Below are 18,876 nucleotides of genomic sequence, written 5' to 3'. Positions count from 1 at the left end.
CCCAAAAATGATGGACTGTAACTGAAATTGTAAGCCATATAAACCCTTTCTTCCCTTATGCTGTTTTTTGTTACAGTGTTTATCATAGTAACAGAAATAAAACTAGAACAGATATCTGTATTTTATATTTTTTAAAATAGTCACATCTAAGGGGCTGATGATTAGCTTAGTTGGTAGAGTTTGACTATGCATGAAGCTCTGGCTCTGGGTTCAATTCCCATCCTTGCATAAACTTGGCTTGGTGATGCACACTGGTCATCCTGGAAATTGAGAGTTGAAGGCCAGATCAGTTCAATGTCATCCTTGGTTGCACAGGGAGTTCAAGGTTAGACTGGTGTACATGAGACGCCCTCAGAAAGAAAGAAAAGGAAAGGAGGAAAAGGAAAAGAAGGAAAGAAGGATCCAAGTCGACATTTTTAGAATAGCAAGGATAAATCAAAACATGACGACTTAGGAACATAATTGCTAACAGCATGCTTATTCTTAGGGCTGGAGAGAGATGACTCAGGTTAAGAGCTCTTGCTGCTTTTCTAGAGGACTGGAGTTCAGTTTCTAGCACCCATGTTGAGTAGCTCACAGCCATCTTTAATTCTAGCTCTAGGTGATCAAATGTCCTCTTCTGATTTCTGAGGGCACCCACAGTCATGTATACAAAGAGGGATACACATACATAATTCTTGGAGTTAGAAGATCACAGCTAGCCAGGTGGTGGTGGCACACACCTTTAATCCCAGTACTCGGGAGGCAGAGCCAGGCGGATCTCTGTGAGTTCGAGGCCAGCCTGGTCTAGAGAGTGAGATCTAGGACAGGCACCAAAACTACACAGAGAAACCCTGTCTCGAAAGAAAAAGAAAAAAAAAAAGAAAAAAGATCACAGCTTAGGCAAGAGCCTTATTATTTCAGTCACAGTATTTTATAATGTGGTGATATAGTGAATGTTTTGAGTCTTATCACAGTATTAGGACTGTATTTTAAAGTGATTATCCGATTTCATAGGGTCGGAATCTGGCAGATCTTCGACGGAGCCAGTCCCGGGGCACATTCACCATTAGCACTACTCTTCGGCTCGGGAGACAGATTCTGGAGTCTATTGAAAGCATCCATTCTGTGGGATTCCTTCACAGAGACATCAAACCGGTAGGGGCCTTGTCTTTTCCAAGCATAGAAGGCTATTGCTTGGTATTCTAATGTTAGGAGACAAAATGTATGCTAGTGTAGTTTTTTTTCTTTTATTTGTTATGGTTAAATACAAAGAAATGTTTTTATTTCTGTAATGCCCTAAAAGCAAAAATAATTTACCTTTTAGTTTAGTTTAGTTTAGTTTTGTTTTTAAAGCGGTAATCAGAAATTACAGCTTATTTTCAATAGCTTTTCTCATACCAGGAAATGTTTCTTGCCAGCTAAATTAAAAAGTCTATGCTGGGCCTGGGAGACGACTCAGCCAGTAAAGCACTTTAAGACTTGAGTCTTGAGTTGGATGCCCAGAACCCATGTTTTAAAAAAATGGGTATGGTGGTACATACTTGTAGTCCAAGTGCTGGACAGGTGAGATAGGAGGATCTCTGGAGGATCTCTGGGGCTCACTGGCCAGCCACCCCTAGCCTGCTTGAGGAACAACACCTAAGGTTGTCCTCTGGTCCCCACAGGCACCTTCACATGCAAGTTCTGTGCTTGCCAGTTCTTAATTAGATATTTTAGCATTGCTAATTATTCAGCCTCATACATAAATTGTTAGTGTGATTGTGTTTCTTCATAACAGTTGTTCATTTTCTCAAGTCACCAAATGTGTTCATTAGAATAATTAACTATGAAAGACCTTAATCTTCTCCTAAGAACTACTGTGTAAATACAACTGGTTTTTCCTTTTTTTGTTCTGTTGTTGTCCTGTGCCCTTCTCTGTCCTTTCATCAGGAAGCTCCTTAGGAAAATTATACTTTTTTAAAAGTAAATGTTGATGTGATAGCTTGGATTTTGCCATTACAAATTCCCTTTTTTTGCATATCTAACTTTCTAAATTTGCAGTCATTTGACACAACACATTACATAGATTTTTAGGTTTGGGGGCTCTTTGTTTTGTTTTGAGACAGGGTCTTGTATAGCTAAGACTGACCTCCAACTTGCTGTGTAGTTCAGGGTGGCCTTAAACTGATAATCTTGTCTCTGTTTCCTGAATGCTGGAATTAAAAGTATATGCCATCACATCTAGTTACACTGATTATTTTTTTTTAAGGAGAAAAAAATGTAAAGCATTTTTTCCTTAGGACTATTTTGGAATGTTTTTTCTAAATTGTATTTTTTTTTTATTTCTTTTTTTTTTATTAATTTATTTTGCAATACAATTCAGTTCTACATATCAGCCACGGATTCCCTTGTTCTCCCCCCTCCCGTCCCCCTCACCTTCCCCCCAACCCCCCCCCCCCCCCCCCATTCCCATCTCCTCCAGGGCAAAGCCTTCCCCACAGACTGAGGTCAACCTGGTAGACTCAGTCCAGGTAGGTCTAGTCCCCTCCTCCCAGGCCGAGCCAAACAATCCTGCATAGGCCCCAGGTTTCAAACAGCCAACTCATGCAATGAGCACAAGATCTGGTCCCACTGCCTGGATGCCTCCCAAACAGATCAAGCCAATCAACTGTCTCATCCATTCAGAGGGCCTGATCCAGTGGGGACCCCTCAGCCATTGGTTCATAGTTCATGTGTTTCCATTCATTTGGCTATTTGTCCCTGTGCTTTATCCAACCTTGGTCTCAACAATTCTCGCTCATATAAACCCTCCTCATTCTCGCTAATTGGACTCCCAGAGATCCACCCGGGGCCTAGTCATGGATCTCTGCATCCAGATCCCTCAGTAGTTGGATGAGGTTTCTAGCACAACAATTAGGGTGTTTGGCCATCCCATCACCAGAGTAGGTCAGTTCGGGCTGTCTCTCGACCACTGCCAGCAGTCTGTTGTGTGGGTATCTTTGTGGATTTCTGTGGGCCTCTCTAGCACTTTGCTTCTTCCTATTCTCATGTGGTCTTTATTTACCATGGTCTCCTATTCCTTGTTCTCCCTCTCTGTTGTTGATCCAGCTGGGATCTCCCGCTCCCCCAAGCTCTCTTTCCCTCAACCCTCGCCTTTCATTACCCCCACTCATGTCCAGGCTGTTCATGTAGATCTCATTCCATTTCTCTGTCATTGGGTGATCCCTGTGTCTTTCTTGGGGTCCTGTTTTCCAGGTAGCCTCCCTGGTGATGTGAGTAGCAGACAAGTCATCCTTGTTTCATGTCTAGTATCTTGCTATGAGTGAGTACATACCATGTTTGTCTTTCTGAGTCTGGGTTACCTCACTCAGGATGATTTTTTCTAGATCCATCCATTTATCTGTAAACCTCATGATGCCATTGTTTTTCTCTGCTGAGTAGTATTCCATTGTGTATATGTACCACATTTTGTTTATCCATTCTTCAGTTGAAGGGCATCTGGGTTGTTTCCATGTTCTGGCTATTACAAACAATGCTGATATGAACATAACTGAACAAGTGCTCTTATGGTGTGGTTGAGCATTTCTTGGGTATATGCCCAAGAGTGGTATAGCTGGATCTTGGGGGAGATTGATTCCCAATTTTCTAAGAAAGCGCCATATTGATTTCCAAAGTGGTTGTACAAGCTTGCATTCCCACCAGCAGTGGAGGAGAGTTCCCCTAGCTCCACATCCTCTCCAGCATAAGGTGTCTTCAGTGTTTTTGATCTTAGCCATTCTGACAGGCGTAAGGTGGTATCTCAGAGTTGTTTTGATTTGCATTTCCCTGATGATTAGGGATGTTGAGCAGTTCCTTAAATGTCTTTCGGCCACTAAATTGTATTTTTAATTTTAGTGAAGTTCAGCTTTATGATGCTTATAGAAAATTGTTTTATTTTATTATTTGTTTTTTATTAAGATAGGATTAAACTGAAATTTGCTATATAGACCAGTCTGACCTTGAACTCACAGAGATCAGCCTGCCTTTGTCTTTAGTACTGGAATTAAAGGCATACACCATCACAACCAGTCCTTATACTTAACTAAAAGGTTGAGTTTATATATATTTTATATATATATATTTCCCCTCATCTCTAGCTTCCCTTGTTTAGGTGGTTGGATTGTCATTTAAGCAGTAACTTAGACTAGAATTTCAAAGAATTCTAGTTCTGAATTTAATTAGGTCATTATTATATGTAACTATACAAACATTTAAATTTATTTTTGCTCAGTTTTCCTGGTGGTAGGTAGACATTAACAACTCTCTCTCTCAAGTCTCTAATTGTATTTACAAGAACACTCCACTATGAAAAACTTTAATTTTCCCTTGAAAGTTAGAACCAGCAACTAAATTATACTATATATTAATGATTAATAAAAGCATAGACTTACAGTAGTGTGTCTGGAACATGCTATATAGACTAGAATTCATGTAGTGTAAAATGTAGGTAGGACTGGATATTATAAGAATACGTATTTTTCGTCTTTATTTTTTTCCAGTCAAACTTCGCAATGGGACGCTTTCCAAGTACATGCAGGAAATGTTTCATGCTTGATTTTGGCTTGGCCCGACAATTTACAAATTCCTGTGGTGACGTCAGACCAGTAAGCTTTTTCATTACTATTTAATATTTGATAATTGAACTATTATTTCTAGTATCACTTTAAAGAAATGCTAATTATGTATCAGAATGAATGTTAGGAGGAGGGGATGAAGCTCAGTGAATTAAAAAAAAAATGGATATTTACTTGTATTGGAACCAGATCAGTAGATTACAAGGTTAAGATACTGGTGTCTAGAGTTAGCTGCATATAATCAGTAGGCGACATTAAAGGGATCAGTATTGGATCAAGACACTCCAAGACCAAGTTCTCAGCACAAAGGAGATTTTTTTACTCCAGAAGACAAAGGACAGGGGATAAGAGGCATAAGGAATTTAATCAAAAGTAGCTAGAAGATTTCCTGTTCCTAGCCTGCCGGTAGTCGGGACAAATCTCTCCCACTAGTGTCCCCCAAGTAAACACACAGAGATTTATATTACTTATAAACTGTATGGCCGTGGCAGGCTTCTTGCTATCTGTTCTTGTATCTTAAATTAACCCATTTCTATAAATCTATACCTTGCCACATGGCTTGTGGCTTACTGGTACTTTATATCCTGCTCCTCCTGGCAGCAGCTGGCAGCATCTCCTGGCTCAGCCTTCCACTTCCCAGAATTCTCTTCTCTGCTTGTTCCACCTATACTTCCTGCCTGGCTACTGGCCAATCAGCATTTTATTTATACAGAACGATATCCACAGCACTTCCCCTTTTTTTTAACTTTCACATAGTAAAATGACATATAACAAAACAATTATCAAGCAAGAATTATAGTTATAATATCTAGTCTATTTGTATTTGGCAAAATTAAAGAAGATATCCTATCTATCCTATATTTGTGAGTCTAAGGTTTCATATCTAACTTATCTTTTATCATAACTAAGGAAAATTATAACTATCTAGTCTTCAACTACATCAAAGACCTCAGAAGGATATAATACTACCTGAGAAATGGGAGAAGGACGCAAGCAACTTTGAGAGAGTAGACAGAGACAGCTGGCAGCCTGGACAGTCATCCAGAGTTCCTCAGTAAAGTTGGGGCATCTGTCTTCAGCCCACAGGCCTAGAGTCTCTCATTCACTTCTCTCTGTGTACTGTAGAATGTTTGGCAGTTTCCTCTGTGAAGCAGGAAACTGAAGGACCATTTTGCCAAGCAAAGTTCAGTGGTCACCTTCCTATGGGTCCTGAATGTCTAGTCAGTCAAGCAGTCTAGGTGCGAACAGTTTCTTGCCCAAATGGCTAATTTGCCAAGAAGAAGATTGTGGGAGCCTGTTCTCGGGTTCCTCGTGGCTTTACCCAGCAGGTCCGCATAGAGGATGATTAGACCACTGGCCTGAGTGCAGGTGTCTGAGATGGTCTGCACTTGGCTGTGCTGGGGGAGGAGGTCTTTTGCTCCACCCCTTGGCGTCTCTATAAAAACCCTGGGGCAGAGACAGTCAGGCCCGTTGGAATAGGTTCCAGGCCCTCTCGAGGCTATCCTTTATTTTCTATCTGTTTATCTCCACGATATTCTCCGCAATAAATCCTTCTATCTAATATTTCCTGCTGCTCGCACTCAAGAAAACTCTGGGGAACTGTGGGGGTGGTTGGGTAAACGCCCCACAGAAGATAAAGTTCATACAGAGTTGTCGCGGACTGGGTCTCAGTAGGAACACCAGACCGAGGGAGAACGGGTTGAAGGTACTCAGGATAAGTGGGATTTGGCGAATGACAGACAGACATAGACATCAGAGTATGTTGTGAACTGTTGTAATTTTATTTAGATCAAGCAGTGTTTTTTATACATTTATTTGAGGAAACATGGCAATCGGCCAGTGGGGCGATAGACATAGAATTAACAATGTGGTCACATAATTTTTTTAGAATGATTAATAGATCTTATGAGTACAGGTGTTATTTCCTCTTTTGTGGTCCCTCATCCAGACAGAGAACATTACGGCCCTAGCTGAAGTTTTTTCTTTTACGTAGTTATTAGACCTTTGTTTTGTATCACAATTAAACCCTTCCCACCATCGTTCTAACCATGGTTTCATTTGTGTGAAAATATTTAACCTTTGCTTGCAGGTGAGAAGGCACCGGGGGGTTGGGACCTAGCTATTTTTTTTATGAACTGTAACTTATGCCATTCTGTTTTTATACTATTATGATTCACCCATTGGTTCCCATGTTTATCATAAGCTCCCGTAAAGGGCAATGGCTCCAAATAATTATTATATCTAGGATTAAAGTTAGGGGGTTGCCACCACCGACCCTTGATGAGAAACTCTATTTGTCCCTTGATAATTCTTGTAGGACTGGCTAGTTTCTGTAACTGCTTCCTTGCAGCTGCTGTTGGCTGCGCGTATGGATTGCTTATGAGTTCCTGGACTTTTACTTTCATCTCTCCTCGCTAGACTCTTTGTCCCTCTGAGTCATAAGTTTTTTTTGTTTTAAGTCATTCATAAATTCCCCCAAACTTCTAGGACCCTCTTTAACTGTTTGCCTAAAAGCTTGAATTATAGGTGGGGGTATTGAGGCCACTTTTGAGGAATCATTATTCTCTTTATGGGGCACATCAGAAACATTGAGAGTTAACTCCCTGAAATCAATACACAAGGAAACAGCAATAGTCACAGCTGCAAAGAGAAAAAAGGCAGAATGCCAGCCAGCTTCTGTAAGCAGATTTTGCGTGGTTCCGTGTAGCCTGGCACCATGATTCGGGCAGATTGATAAGGGGTCGCCGGGGGCATAGACCCGAGGGCCGCGAGCCCCCCTTTCCCACGTAACCACCTCATCCAAGGCATTTGTCACGCGGGCGACACCGTCGTGGGCGTGGCAGTTCCCCCTTTTTTGTTTTTAAGGCGGAAGGCATATAGGTCTTCACGTACATTGTCCAGAGATCTGGTTATTGTCCTGAAAAGACAAGGGAAAATCATAATAACATAAACTATAATTAAGGCAAGAATGTCTATGAAAATAAAATATTGAATCCAATCTAAGGGATTTATGGCCTTAAGGTTTTTTTGTAATCCTTGTGTTAAGACATTTAATGAGCCAGCTTGTATATGAGCTTGGCTCATGGCCGATATGTCTTTTTGAATAATCTCTAAATCATGAGTAATGGAAGAATCTTTTTATATCCCTAATAAATGATGTTTAACTTTATCCCAATTTTTAGAGGAATTGTAGGGAAGTGGAGTTATATAAATAGCTTTGTATTCTTGATGACATCTAGTTTTTATGAGTTTTTTAATATTGGCCATATCTTGTCCTAAGGCTAACATTATTTTTTTTAATATATTAATCTTTGTCTTTAATTTTTTGTCAATAATTGTTTGTTTAGATAATGTAAAGGAAATATTTTTATTTAAATCATTTATAAATTGAGTTGTATGAATCTCTTGAACTAGGGCGGTGGTGGCAATGGCAAAAGTAGTAATAATAGATATTAATGTTGTTATCCCTAATATTAACGTTGTAACAAATCTTTTTGGCCTTATTAATTTATGAAGCTGTCTAAGTACCTGTAAAGCTGAATTATCATATCAAGTCATGTTATGTAATTGTATGGGCATCATTATAAAAGGTGGTCTTTTTATAATCATCATAATTTGTATTTTTTGTTTTTTCCTTGGTGAAATACAATTAGTGATAATGTATCTAAAGTAAGTTACATGATATGAGTTAGACCCAAGAGTAGAGATATTTACACGGGCAGCAGAGCCTAGTAGTAGAGCAAAAGGATAGGAAATACATGTTCTAATTGTAATGGGAGATGGAGTAGTTTTTTTGGGTCTTTTTTGAGACATTGGGCCTGAAGCGGCAACAAGTCGAAACAAGTCTGGATGTTTTCTCATGTTTTTGGAGGGGGTTCTAGCGACCCACACTGGCTCAACATATCTAGGTGAAAACCATCTAGTGATTTTTTTTCTATGACCCATAAATGTATAATTATGGAATTTATCTTTATTTTTTGAGATATAATTTTTATACTTTTTTTTTCTAGAAGAGGCGGAAAAATCCCAAATAAGCAATTTAGACAGTAAAGGATTGTAGGAGGAGGCTGTGTGAGGAAACCCATAACGCAACCAAGTAGGAAAGGCGGTAATACCATCATCCCAAAATTGATTTTTATCCTGATACTTAGTAATACAGGAATCAAGAGGCATAAAATTGAGAGACTTAAAAGTTTCATTCATAGTGGGAAGTCCCAGAGTAAGCAGTTGAGTCTCCCAGATCCATCTAGGATCTCCTTTCTTACCGGTAGAGCTGGGGGCATCAGTTAAAAAGGTTTTGTAGCTGGTGGAGAGACATCCAGGAGGAGCTATTTTTTTTAGGGCGAAGCAAATTGGTAATGAATCTGAGCTTCCTGTAAAGTTTATAAATGAGGAAGCATTTGTCCTTTTATCTGAATTTTGGAAACCCCCGATGATCTCCGTCTGATTGCTCAATACCTTATAAGTCTCATCATCCAACCACCCCACTACATGTAAGAGGGGAGGACGAGGAACATAAGCCCAATAGGTAGAAGGACTGGTAGAGGCCGTAGTAGGCCCAACAGCAATCAAGGACAATATGGCTACAAATAGCATTTCTAAAGGAGGGTTAGAATATTGTTATGAGGCAAGTGCTTTTGTTTTTGTCGCCAGATGTTTTAGCTGGGTCCATGTTGGAAGCTTCTGTCGCTTTAGGGTTAGCTTTTTTATTTTTTGAGTGAGCCGGGCCGTCGTTAACTTTTTTTTTTGTTTTTGTAGTTTTTTGTGGCGTCGGCCTGATGAGTCTGTCTGGAATCTATATGGGTGATTTTGCATCCTGTGGAAAGATACAAGCATACCCTCGCCCCGAAGTTATCAGAGGGTCGGGTCCTTTTCAGGATCTCGAAAGCAAGTCTCTCCATAGTACTTGTGGCAATGATGATGTCATCTTTTTTATTGTCTAATGCTTAAGAGTAGAGGAATTATTATTTGAGTCCATGTTTAAATGGTTTAATACAAATAGAGAATGATTTAAAACATGATGAGGGGACATATATGAGTTAGTATTTTGTAATCTTTTTATTTGTAATTTTAATGTTTGATGAGTTTTTTTTATGATGGCCTGTCTTTGTGGGTTATAGGGAATTCCTGTCGTGTGACTAATTTCCCATTGTGTTAAAAATACCTCAAAAGATTTTGAGGTGTAGGCAGGTCCATTATCAGTTTTGATATGTATGGGTTTTCCCATGATCATGAAACATTGTACCAGATGTTGAATCATATCCTTTATTGTTTTTCTTGATCTGGCAGACGCGTGGATAAAATGAGAGAATGTATCCATTGTTACATGAACATATTTTATCTTCCCAAAGGAAGAAATATGGGTTACGTCCATCTGTCATAATGTAAGAGGCTTCAATCCCCTAGGATTGACTCTCATTTTTAAACTTTGATTTTGTGGAGGGCAATGAGCATATTCCTTAACTATGTGTCTAGCTTGTTCTCTAGTTATCTGAAAAGCTTGTTTTAATGCATTAGCATTCTGATGATGCAGAGCATGACTTTCTTGTGCCTCCTGTACTGTAAGGAGATTAATTTTAGTTAATAAGTCAGCCATGTGATTACCATGGCTCAGGGGTCCTGGTAACCCTGTATGACCCCGAATATGTTTTATGAAAAGTTTTTTTGTTTTTTGTCATAACAGAGCTTGTAGTTCCTTAAGCAGAGGCTTAATAGTAGAAGAACCTGTTAAACTCGCTGTTTTTATGGCAGGAAATAAATTAATTACATATTTTGAGTCTGTATAAAGATTAAGGGTCTGGGGAAAATGTCTAAGTGCAAGCAGAACTGTACGTATTTCTGCTTGCTGGGCTGTTATCTGCGGTACAACTTTTATTAAAGGTTCCTCCCCTTTTGAGTATACCATAGACCTCCCATTTGCTGACTCATCTGTAAAAACCATAATACCCTCTGTTAGGGGTTGAGAAACACATATCTTTGGAAATATAAGAGGAACTTCTTTTATGAATTCAATAAGAGGGTCTTTGGGGTAATGAAAGGCGATTTGTCCTAGGTATCCCATTAAGGAGAGACATCAATCTTTTGATTTTTGTAATAAGAGCTCTAATTGTTCTTTATTATAGGGTATAATTACAAAGGCCGGTTCCTTGTCAAACAATTTTTTAGACCTAATTTTGTCCTTATATATAAGTTGTGCACAAAGAGAGGGATAAGATATAAGTACCTTCTTATGTGTGTGTGGTAGGTGTAGCCATTCCAATACATCTCCCTGCCATAGGCAAGCTGTTGGAGTATAATCTGTGGCAAAAACAATTAAATACCATGGAATCAAATAGTCTATTTGATGTATTTTAGCTCTTTTTAAAGCCTGTTCTATATGTCTTAAAGCCTGCAAGGCTTCAGGAGTTAAGTGTCTTATTGACCTTGGGTGAGCTTCTCTATGTAATATTTGATACAGGGGGCTTAATTGACCTGTTGTGACATTTAAATATTTTTTTATCCAATTTATATTTTTTAACAATTTTTGAAAATCATTGAGGGTCTTTAATTTATCTATTTTGATAGATGTCTTTTGGGTTGTTATATAATTATCTCCTATCTATTGTCTCAGATAACTAAGTGGCCTATTTTTTTGAATTTTTTTTGGAGCCATGACAAGGCCATAAGCTGTTAGACTACTAATTGTCTCTTTGAGAATTTTTTTTGTTGTATCTTTATTTTTATGAGCCAATAATATATCATCCATATAATGAATAATATATGCAGAGGGAAAAGTTTTTTTTATTGGTAAAAGGGCCATATCCATAAATTTTTGACATAATGAAGGACTGTTCTTTATTCCTTGGGGTAATATATTTCAATGAAATCGTCTATAGGGTCTCTTAAAATTAACTGAGGGTATGCTAAAGGCAAATCTAGGGCGATCCTGAGGCTGTAATCTTATTGTAAAAAAGCAATCTTGTAGATCAATGACTATAATGTGTCAGTCCTTTGGTATGGCCACAGGGGATGGGAGTCCTGGTTGTAGGGCCCCCATATCCTCCATTGTAGCATTTACTGCTCTTAAATCTTGTAGTAGTTTCTATTTTTTTGATTTTTTTTTTATGACAAATACAGGAGTATTCCATGGGCTATTAGATTCTTTTATATGCCCTTTTTCCAATTGTTTTGATACCAGCTGTTCTAATGCCTGTATTTTTTTTTGTGTCAGGGGCCATTGACTAACCCATACAGGCTGATCAGACTTCCATTGTATAGAGTCTGTATAGAGATCCTTTGCAGTGGCCCCTATGTAAAATGTTGCTCCAGCTCAGAACTTCCTGTTACTAAATGTACATCAAGTGACTCCATTAAGTCTCTTCCCCATAGGGTAAATGGTAGAGAGGGTAGCACATAAGGTTGTATAAACCCTTTTTTACTGTCTGTTTGCCATTTTAAAAGCTTTGAACTCTGTATTACTCTGGAAGCCATCCCTGTTCCCATAAGGGAGGATCCTGTTTTGTGTGTTGGCCAAGAAGAAGGCCAATCCTTTTTTGCTATGCAGGTCCTGTCAGCACCTGTGTCTAAGAGTCCTTGGAAGGTCCTGCCGTCCAGGATGATTGTCTTAAAGGGTCGTCGCCCTAATTCTTGTACCCAGTTGACTCCTTCTATGGAGTCTGAAGAGCCAAACTGTCCTGACCCCCTATGGCTTTTCATAATAGGGTTAGGCATTTTTATGTAGGGGAGTAGAACAACCTGTGCGATTCTCTGTCCCTTGTGTAATTGAATGGTTTCTTTTAAAGGCCTGATCATCATCTTTATTGTACCTAAGGTATCTGTATCTAGCACTCCAGGGAGTACTTCAAAGCTGGTAGCAGTATTAGAGCTTTTCCCCAAAATTAATCCTATCATTTGTGGTGGCAGGGTTCCTGTAATTTTTGTATCTATGACTGTTACCCCATCCCACAGGGACAGGAGCAAGTCCTGAGGACATGATATATCTAATCTAGCACTCTCTGGAGTAGCTCTAGGCAGGTTATGGACAGTGAATTTTGGCGCAGCAGGGTTTAGCCCTGGTGTTAACTGTACTTCCTTTTGGACATTCCCCTTTTCTTTCTCGGGGCTAAGGGGGAGCCCCGAAGCTAGTTTTTTGTCTGACTGTCGGGCTTGAGGGCAACTCCCTCCTTAGTGAACCTTGACTTGCATTCATTTCTCCAATGTTTTTTTTTTTGTATCGTGGGCAAATGCCAGGAGGAGCTCTTCCTCCTCTATTCTCAGTATTTGGGCATTCCTTTTGTATATGCCCTGATTTTTTACATTTATAACAGGTCGGGGAGCTATCAGCCCCTCCGCTACTTATTTTCTTAACATAGGCGCTAAATCGTTGTCCTTTCATTGCTGCAGCGTAGGCCATTCCTTGCACTACGGCTGGTGAGGCATCCATGCATGTTTTTATATAATCCTGTAATGAGCCTGTCTTCCTGACGGGCCTAATTAAGTCTTTACAAAGGGTATTGGCATTTTCCCAGGCTAACTGTTTCAGAAGCATGTCCGTCCCCTCTGAAGGGGGAAGCATTCTATGTATTGCTTCCTCAAGTCTAGAGATAAAGGCTTGATATGTTTCTTCATTCCCTTGTATAATCCCTGATAACACCATGCTCTTTGTCCCGGGAGGCGGAATGCGACGCCAAGCAGCGACTGCATTGCTAGTAATAGCCTCCAAGACATCACGAGGCAAAGCAGACTGAGACTGAGGCATTCTTCTCCCTTTTCTTTTGTATATCTGTGTATAGCCTTCCCTACCTTCCTCCATTCCGTCAGTGTCAGGCTGCCATCCTCTGTGAGCCAGGGACATAATTCCTTCACGAGTTTAAGGAATTCTGCCAAGGCCTCTGGTGTTACCTTCAAGCCCTTTTCTGCCAACATATGTCTTATCACAGATGCAAATAATTTGTCCTCCTTTGAGAGGTGGTGCCCCATGCTTACCTTCTGGATTACCTGTGCTTAACCGGTGAGCCTTTACCGGCGGGTCTGCAGAACCCTGACAGGAGCCGATCCCTACTTATGAAAAGAGAGAAAGAAGAGAGAAAATTACCTGTCCTTCATGTCCCTGTTCGGGCGCCACCTGCCGCGGACTGGGTCTCAGTAGGAACACCAGACCGAGGGAGAACGGGTTGAAGGTACTCAGGATAAGTGGGATTCGGCGAATGACAGACAGACACAGACACCAGAGTATGCTGTGAACTGTTGCAATTTTACTCAGATCAAGCAGTGTTTTTTATACATTCATTTGAGGAAACATGGCAATCGGCCAGTGGGGCGATAGACATAGAATTAACAATGTGGTCACACAATTTTCTTAGAATGATTAATAGATCTCATGAGTACAGGTGTTATTTCCTCTTTTGTGGTCCCTCATCCAGACAGAGAACATTACGGCCCTAGCTGAAGTTTTTTCTTTTACGTAGTTATTAGACCTTTGTTTTGTATCACAATTAAACCCTTCCCACCATCGTTCTAACCATGGTTTCATTTGTGTGAAAATATTTAACCTTTGCTTGCAGGTGAGAAGGCACCGGGGGGTTGGGACCTAGCTATTTTTTTTATGAACTGTAACTTATGCCATTCTGTTTTTATACTATTATGATTCACCCATTGGTTCCCATGTTTATCATAAGCTCCCGTAAAGGACAATGGCTCCAAATAATTATTATATCTAGGATTAAAGTTAGGGGGTTGCCACCACCGACCCTTGATGAGAAACTCTATTTGTCCCTTGATAATTCTTGTAAGACTGGCTAGTTTCTGTAACTGCTTCCTTGCAGCTGCTGTTGGCTGCGCGTATGGATTGCTTATGAGTTCCTGGACTTTTACTTTCATCTCTCCTCGCTAGACTCTTTGTCCCTCTGAGTCATAAGTTTTTTTTGTTTTAAGTCATTCATAAATTCCCCCAAACTTCTAGGACCCTCTTTAACTGTTTGCCTAAAAACTTAAATTATAGGTGGGGATATTGAGGCCACTTTTGAAGAATCATTATTCTCTTTATGGGACACATCAAAAACATTGAGAGTTAACTCCCTAAAATCAATACACAAAAAAACAACAATAGTCACAACTACAAAAAAAAAAAGGACAAAATGCCAGCCAGCTTCTATAAACAGATTTTACATGGTTCCATATAGCCTGACACCATGATTCGGACAGATTGATAAGGGGTCGCCGGGGACATAGACCCGAGGGCCGCGAGCCCCCCTTTCCCACATAACCACCTCATCCAAGACATTTGTCACGCGGGCGACACCATCATGGGCGTGACACAGAGTGTCTTTGATGCCCATCCTTCTCTCTGAAGTAAATCGGTGCTACCAGGAGCTGACATGTCTCACTGTCCAGAAAGTCTAAATTTTTTTTTTTAAGATTTATTTATTATTTATTATGTATACAGTGTTCTGCCTGCATGTATGCTTACAGGCCAGAAGAGGGCGCCAGATCTCATTACAGATGGTTGTGAGCCACCATGTGGTTGCTGGGAATTGAACTCAGGACCTTTGGAAGAACAAGCAGTGCTCTTAACCTCTGAGCCATCTCTCCAGCCCCGAAAGTCTAAATTTTTAAAACATTTTAAATGCCATTTAAATTGTAGGTCTTTGAAGTGTTTGAAGGTTACCTACCTAACTGAATTATATCTATGTATACCTAGAAAACTTAACTAACATGACTACAAGTATGATTATCATAGATGACTATTAATCTATTTCTAGTAGAAATACATCTAATATCTAGTAGATACATCTAATCTATGTAATCTAGTATCCATTACAATTTTAAATGAGCTGCACAAACATAATACCTTAAACAAGAGTAGAAATATACACAGTATAACAACACTAACTTTAAATTTATATCAATAAACTAAACTCCATAGCAATGTAAAACATTTTTAAACAAGTTGTTATTCTTTATAAGTAGGTTCATTAATCTACCCTTTCATCCTATCATATCTATATCCCCTTTTCTTTGTTAGAGATTGCATTTATAATCAACCTGTTTTAAATAAAAATGTTGGTTTTTCTCTGTCCCACACCAGAGGGCTCTTCTGATATGGGACACGAGACTCTCTCAACCCTTTGTTTTAGGAATAGCTTGGGTTTAGAGAAGGAAGGCCAGCTTGGTATATTTGGGAATTTGGGCATAGTTTTTTTTATACTACTTCCTGCTGGATGAGGGTGCTGTATTCTTATGGGGACATAAAGAAAATTTTAGGATTATGGAATAGTCCATGAGGCTGTATTTTCTGAGCCAGTTGCCTTGAAACCATTCTGGATGTTGGATCATCTGGGCCATGGTGTCATTGGAGACCTTTCAGGGGATCTTGGCTGGTCAAACCTGATGTATCTTAATCTGGAACAAATCTAAAGCCTCTTGCTTTCTGTGGAAACAGAAGCAGAGTCTCCTTTCCAAAGCAACATATCCTTAGATCTAAATTTTGAAGTCAAGGTACCTTGAAAATACACATAGTGGTTTAACTGAGCATTTACAATGAAATGTCTTTCTGCAGTTAAAAATCCAGAAGACAACACAATCCAGATTCTCTGTGTGATATCCATCTTTACGTGGCTTATTTTTTATATTATTTTCCTTTCTCAAAAAATATTTTTTTAAAACTTTTTTTTTTTTTAGGTTTTTCTCGACAGGGTTTCTCTGTGTAGCTTTGCGCCTTTCCTGGAACTCACTTTGTAGCCCAGGCTGGCCTCGAACTCACAGAGATCCACCTGGCTCTGCCTCCCGAGTGCTGGGATTAAAGGCGTGTACCACCACCGCCTGGCTTAAAACTTTTTTTTTATATAACTGCATATATTACTTTTTTTCTCTTCCAAGCCTACGTATATTTTTACACACATTGTAAACTGTTTAGAGGTTTATCCCATCTGAATCTGTCTTATTGTGAATCTATTACTTTAAATTGCAGCATTTCTGCCCACCTCAGTTACATATATGCAAATTATAATTAAAATCTAGGCATATGAGAATCTTTTTTTTTCTTTTGGAATTTTTTTGTGTCAAAGTCTCACTGAGATGATTCAGCAGGCAAAGGCACTTGCTGCCTAGTTTGACACCTAAGTTCAAACCCCGGGACTACAGAGTAAATTCAAGGCTATAGTTGTCAACTTTGTGAGACCCTGTTTCAAAAACTGAAAACGAGACCTGGGATATAACCCAGTGGTAGAGCATGCATGAAGACCTAGGTTCAATCCTCCATATCCCAAAGTGGGGCAGCATATGTTTTAGAATATAACTAGAGAAGATTACCTAGGAAGAAGGTATAGCTAGACTAGGAGGGAGGTCTTGAGTCTGAGCCGTTGGGTCACTGAGCAGTGTTGGTGATGGATAGGGAAGAACCATGGACCAGCCACGACCTAGGAGAAGTACGTCAGTCAGGTAAGAGGAAAATCAAGAGGTTTTCCTTGGGAGCCAGGTGAAAAAAGTTCTTCAGAAAGAGTGGTAAGGTTGTCACTCCTGTTAGGTGTTAGTGAGAACCGACTGTTGATGACTTTGTAAGAACATTTTAGTAGATCAGTGAAAACCTGGTTTTGATTCCAAGCATCATGTAAGCCAGGCATGGTAGTGTTGGTTATGCTGCGGCACTCGTGACTGGCCGTGGCGGCGGAGGAGAGTGCTGATTGGAAGAATCACAAGCCATGGGTACCTTTTTAGAGCTTTATTGGGAGAGAGAGGAAGAGAGAGGGAGGGAAGGAGGGAAGGGAGAGAGAGAGACAGAGACAGAAAGAGAGACAGAGAGAGAGACAGAGAGACAGAGAGAGAGAGAGAGAGAGAGAGAGAGAGAGAGAGAGACAGAGAGAGAGAGAGAGACAGAGAGAGAGAGAGACAGAGAGAGAGAGAGAGAGAGAGAGAGAGAGAGAGAGAGAGAGAGAGAGAGAGAGAGAGAGAGACCGCGCGGAGGGAAGAGAACGGAAGGAGAGAGTGCTGAAAGGAAGAGAACGCACAGAGGGCACACCTGCTTTTTAGGCTGGGACGCCATCGCAGGCTGGTGACGTAATTAAGGACATAATCCTTACAGGTAGTGCATGGTTGTGATCCAGCATTTGGGAGGTGGATCTTCAAGGTCAAGTTCAAAGTCATCCTCAGCTACAAGGTGAATTCAAGGCCAGACTGAGCCACATGAGTAGCATAAAGAGTCCTCTAAGCCGGGCGGTGGTGGCGCACGCCTTTAATCCCAGCACTCGGGAGGCAGAGCCAGGCGGATCTCTGTGAGTTCGAGGCCAGCCTGGGCTACCAAGTGAGTCCCAGGAAAGGCGCAAAGCTACACAGAGAAACCCTGTCTCGAAAAGCCAAAAAAAAAAAAAAAAAAAAAAGAGTCCTCTGGATATATGCCTAGCAGTGAATTAGCTGAGTCATATGGTAGTTGTAATTTTAGTTTTTTGGGACGCTTGTCCTCTGATTTCTGTAGTGACTGTAAAGATAGTTTCTATTTCCACCACCAGCAGATAAGGACTCCTCTTCCCCACACACTTGCCATCATTTGTTGTCTCTGGTTTTCTTGATGGTGGCCATTCTTACTGAGGTGAGATAGAACCTCAAAATCTTTTTAATTTGAATTTCTCTGATTGCTATAGATGTACTTTAAAAACATAGCTTTAATTTTTATTTTATTTGTATGGATGTTTTGCCTGCATTATGTACACCACATGTCTGCCTTATGACCACAAAGGCCAGAAGAAGGCATTAGATTCTCTGGAACTGGAATTACAGACATCTTTGAACAGACATGTGGGTTTTGGGAATTGAACCCAGATCCTCTGTAAGAGCAACCAGTGTTCTTAAGTGCTGAGCCATCTCTCCAGCCCCATGTTGAATGCTTTTTAGAATACTTGTTGCCATTTATAGTTCTTTTGCAAGCCATCTGTTCAGAGTATTGCCCCATTTATTGATCATTGCCCCCTTTATTGATTGGCAAGTAGGGGTTTTTGGCATTTACTTTTTTGCAGTTCTTTATGTATTCTGGATATTAGCCTTTTGTCTGAAGTATAGCTGGCAAAGGTTTTTCTCCCACTCTGTGGGCTGTCTGTTCATTCTGTTGATAGTTTCCTTTACTATGCAGAAACCTTTTGATTTCATATAATCTCATTTGCTTGAGGCTGTTTCTTGTGTTATTAGGATTCTATTCAGAAATCTTTGCTCATACCTATATCCTGAAGTGTTTCTTCTATGTTTGCTTTTAGCACTTTGAATATTTTGGATGTTATTCTGATGTTTCTGCCTCTGTTTGTTAGTTGGCATTTTTCATTACAGCTTTTAGTAATGT

General features: G+C 40.0%; 1 protein-coding gene across 4 annotated transcripts in view; it reads left to right on the top strand.

Moving 5' to 3' along the window:
- The window catches only part of Ttbk2 (tau tubulin kinase 2), a 134,826-nt gene that overhangs the window by 69,681 nt on the left and 46,269 nt on the right, over positions 1-18,876 (top strand). For all 4 annotated transcript variants that reach the window (XM_052722705.1, XM_052722704.1, XM_052722703.1 and 1 more), the window contains 2 exons: positions 997-1,137; positions 4,500-4,604. In XM_052722705.1, the coding sequence (XP_052578665.1) occupies positions 997-1,137; positions 4,500-4,604 (246 nt within the window). The remainder of the gene's footprint in view (positions 1-996; positions 1,138-4,499; positions 4,605-18,876) is intronic.

Source organism: Peromyscus californicus, unplaced genomic scaffold (genome assembly GCF_007827085.1).
Source record: "Peromyscus californicus insignis strain IS unplaced genomic scaffold, ASM782708v3 Scaffold_7__1_contigs__length_154581171, whole genome shotgun sequence".
Taxonomy (NCBI): Eukaryota; Metazoa; Chordata; class Mammalia; order Rodentia; family Cricetidae; genus Peromyscus; species Peromyscus californicus.
This window is presented reverse-complemented; position numbering and strand designations above follow the sequence as displayed.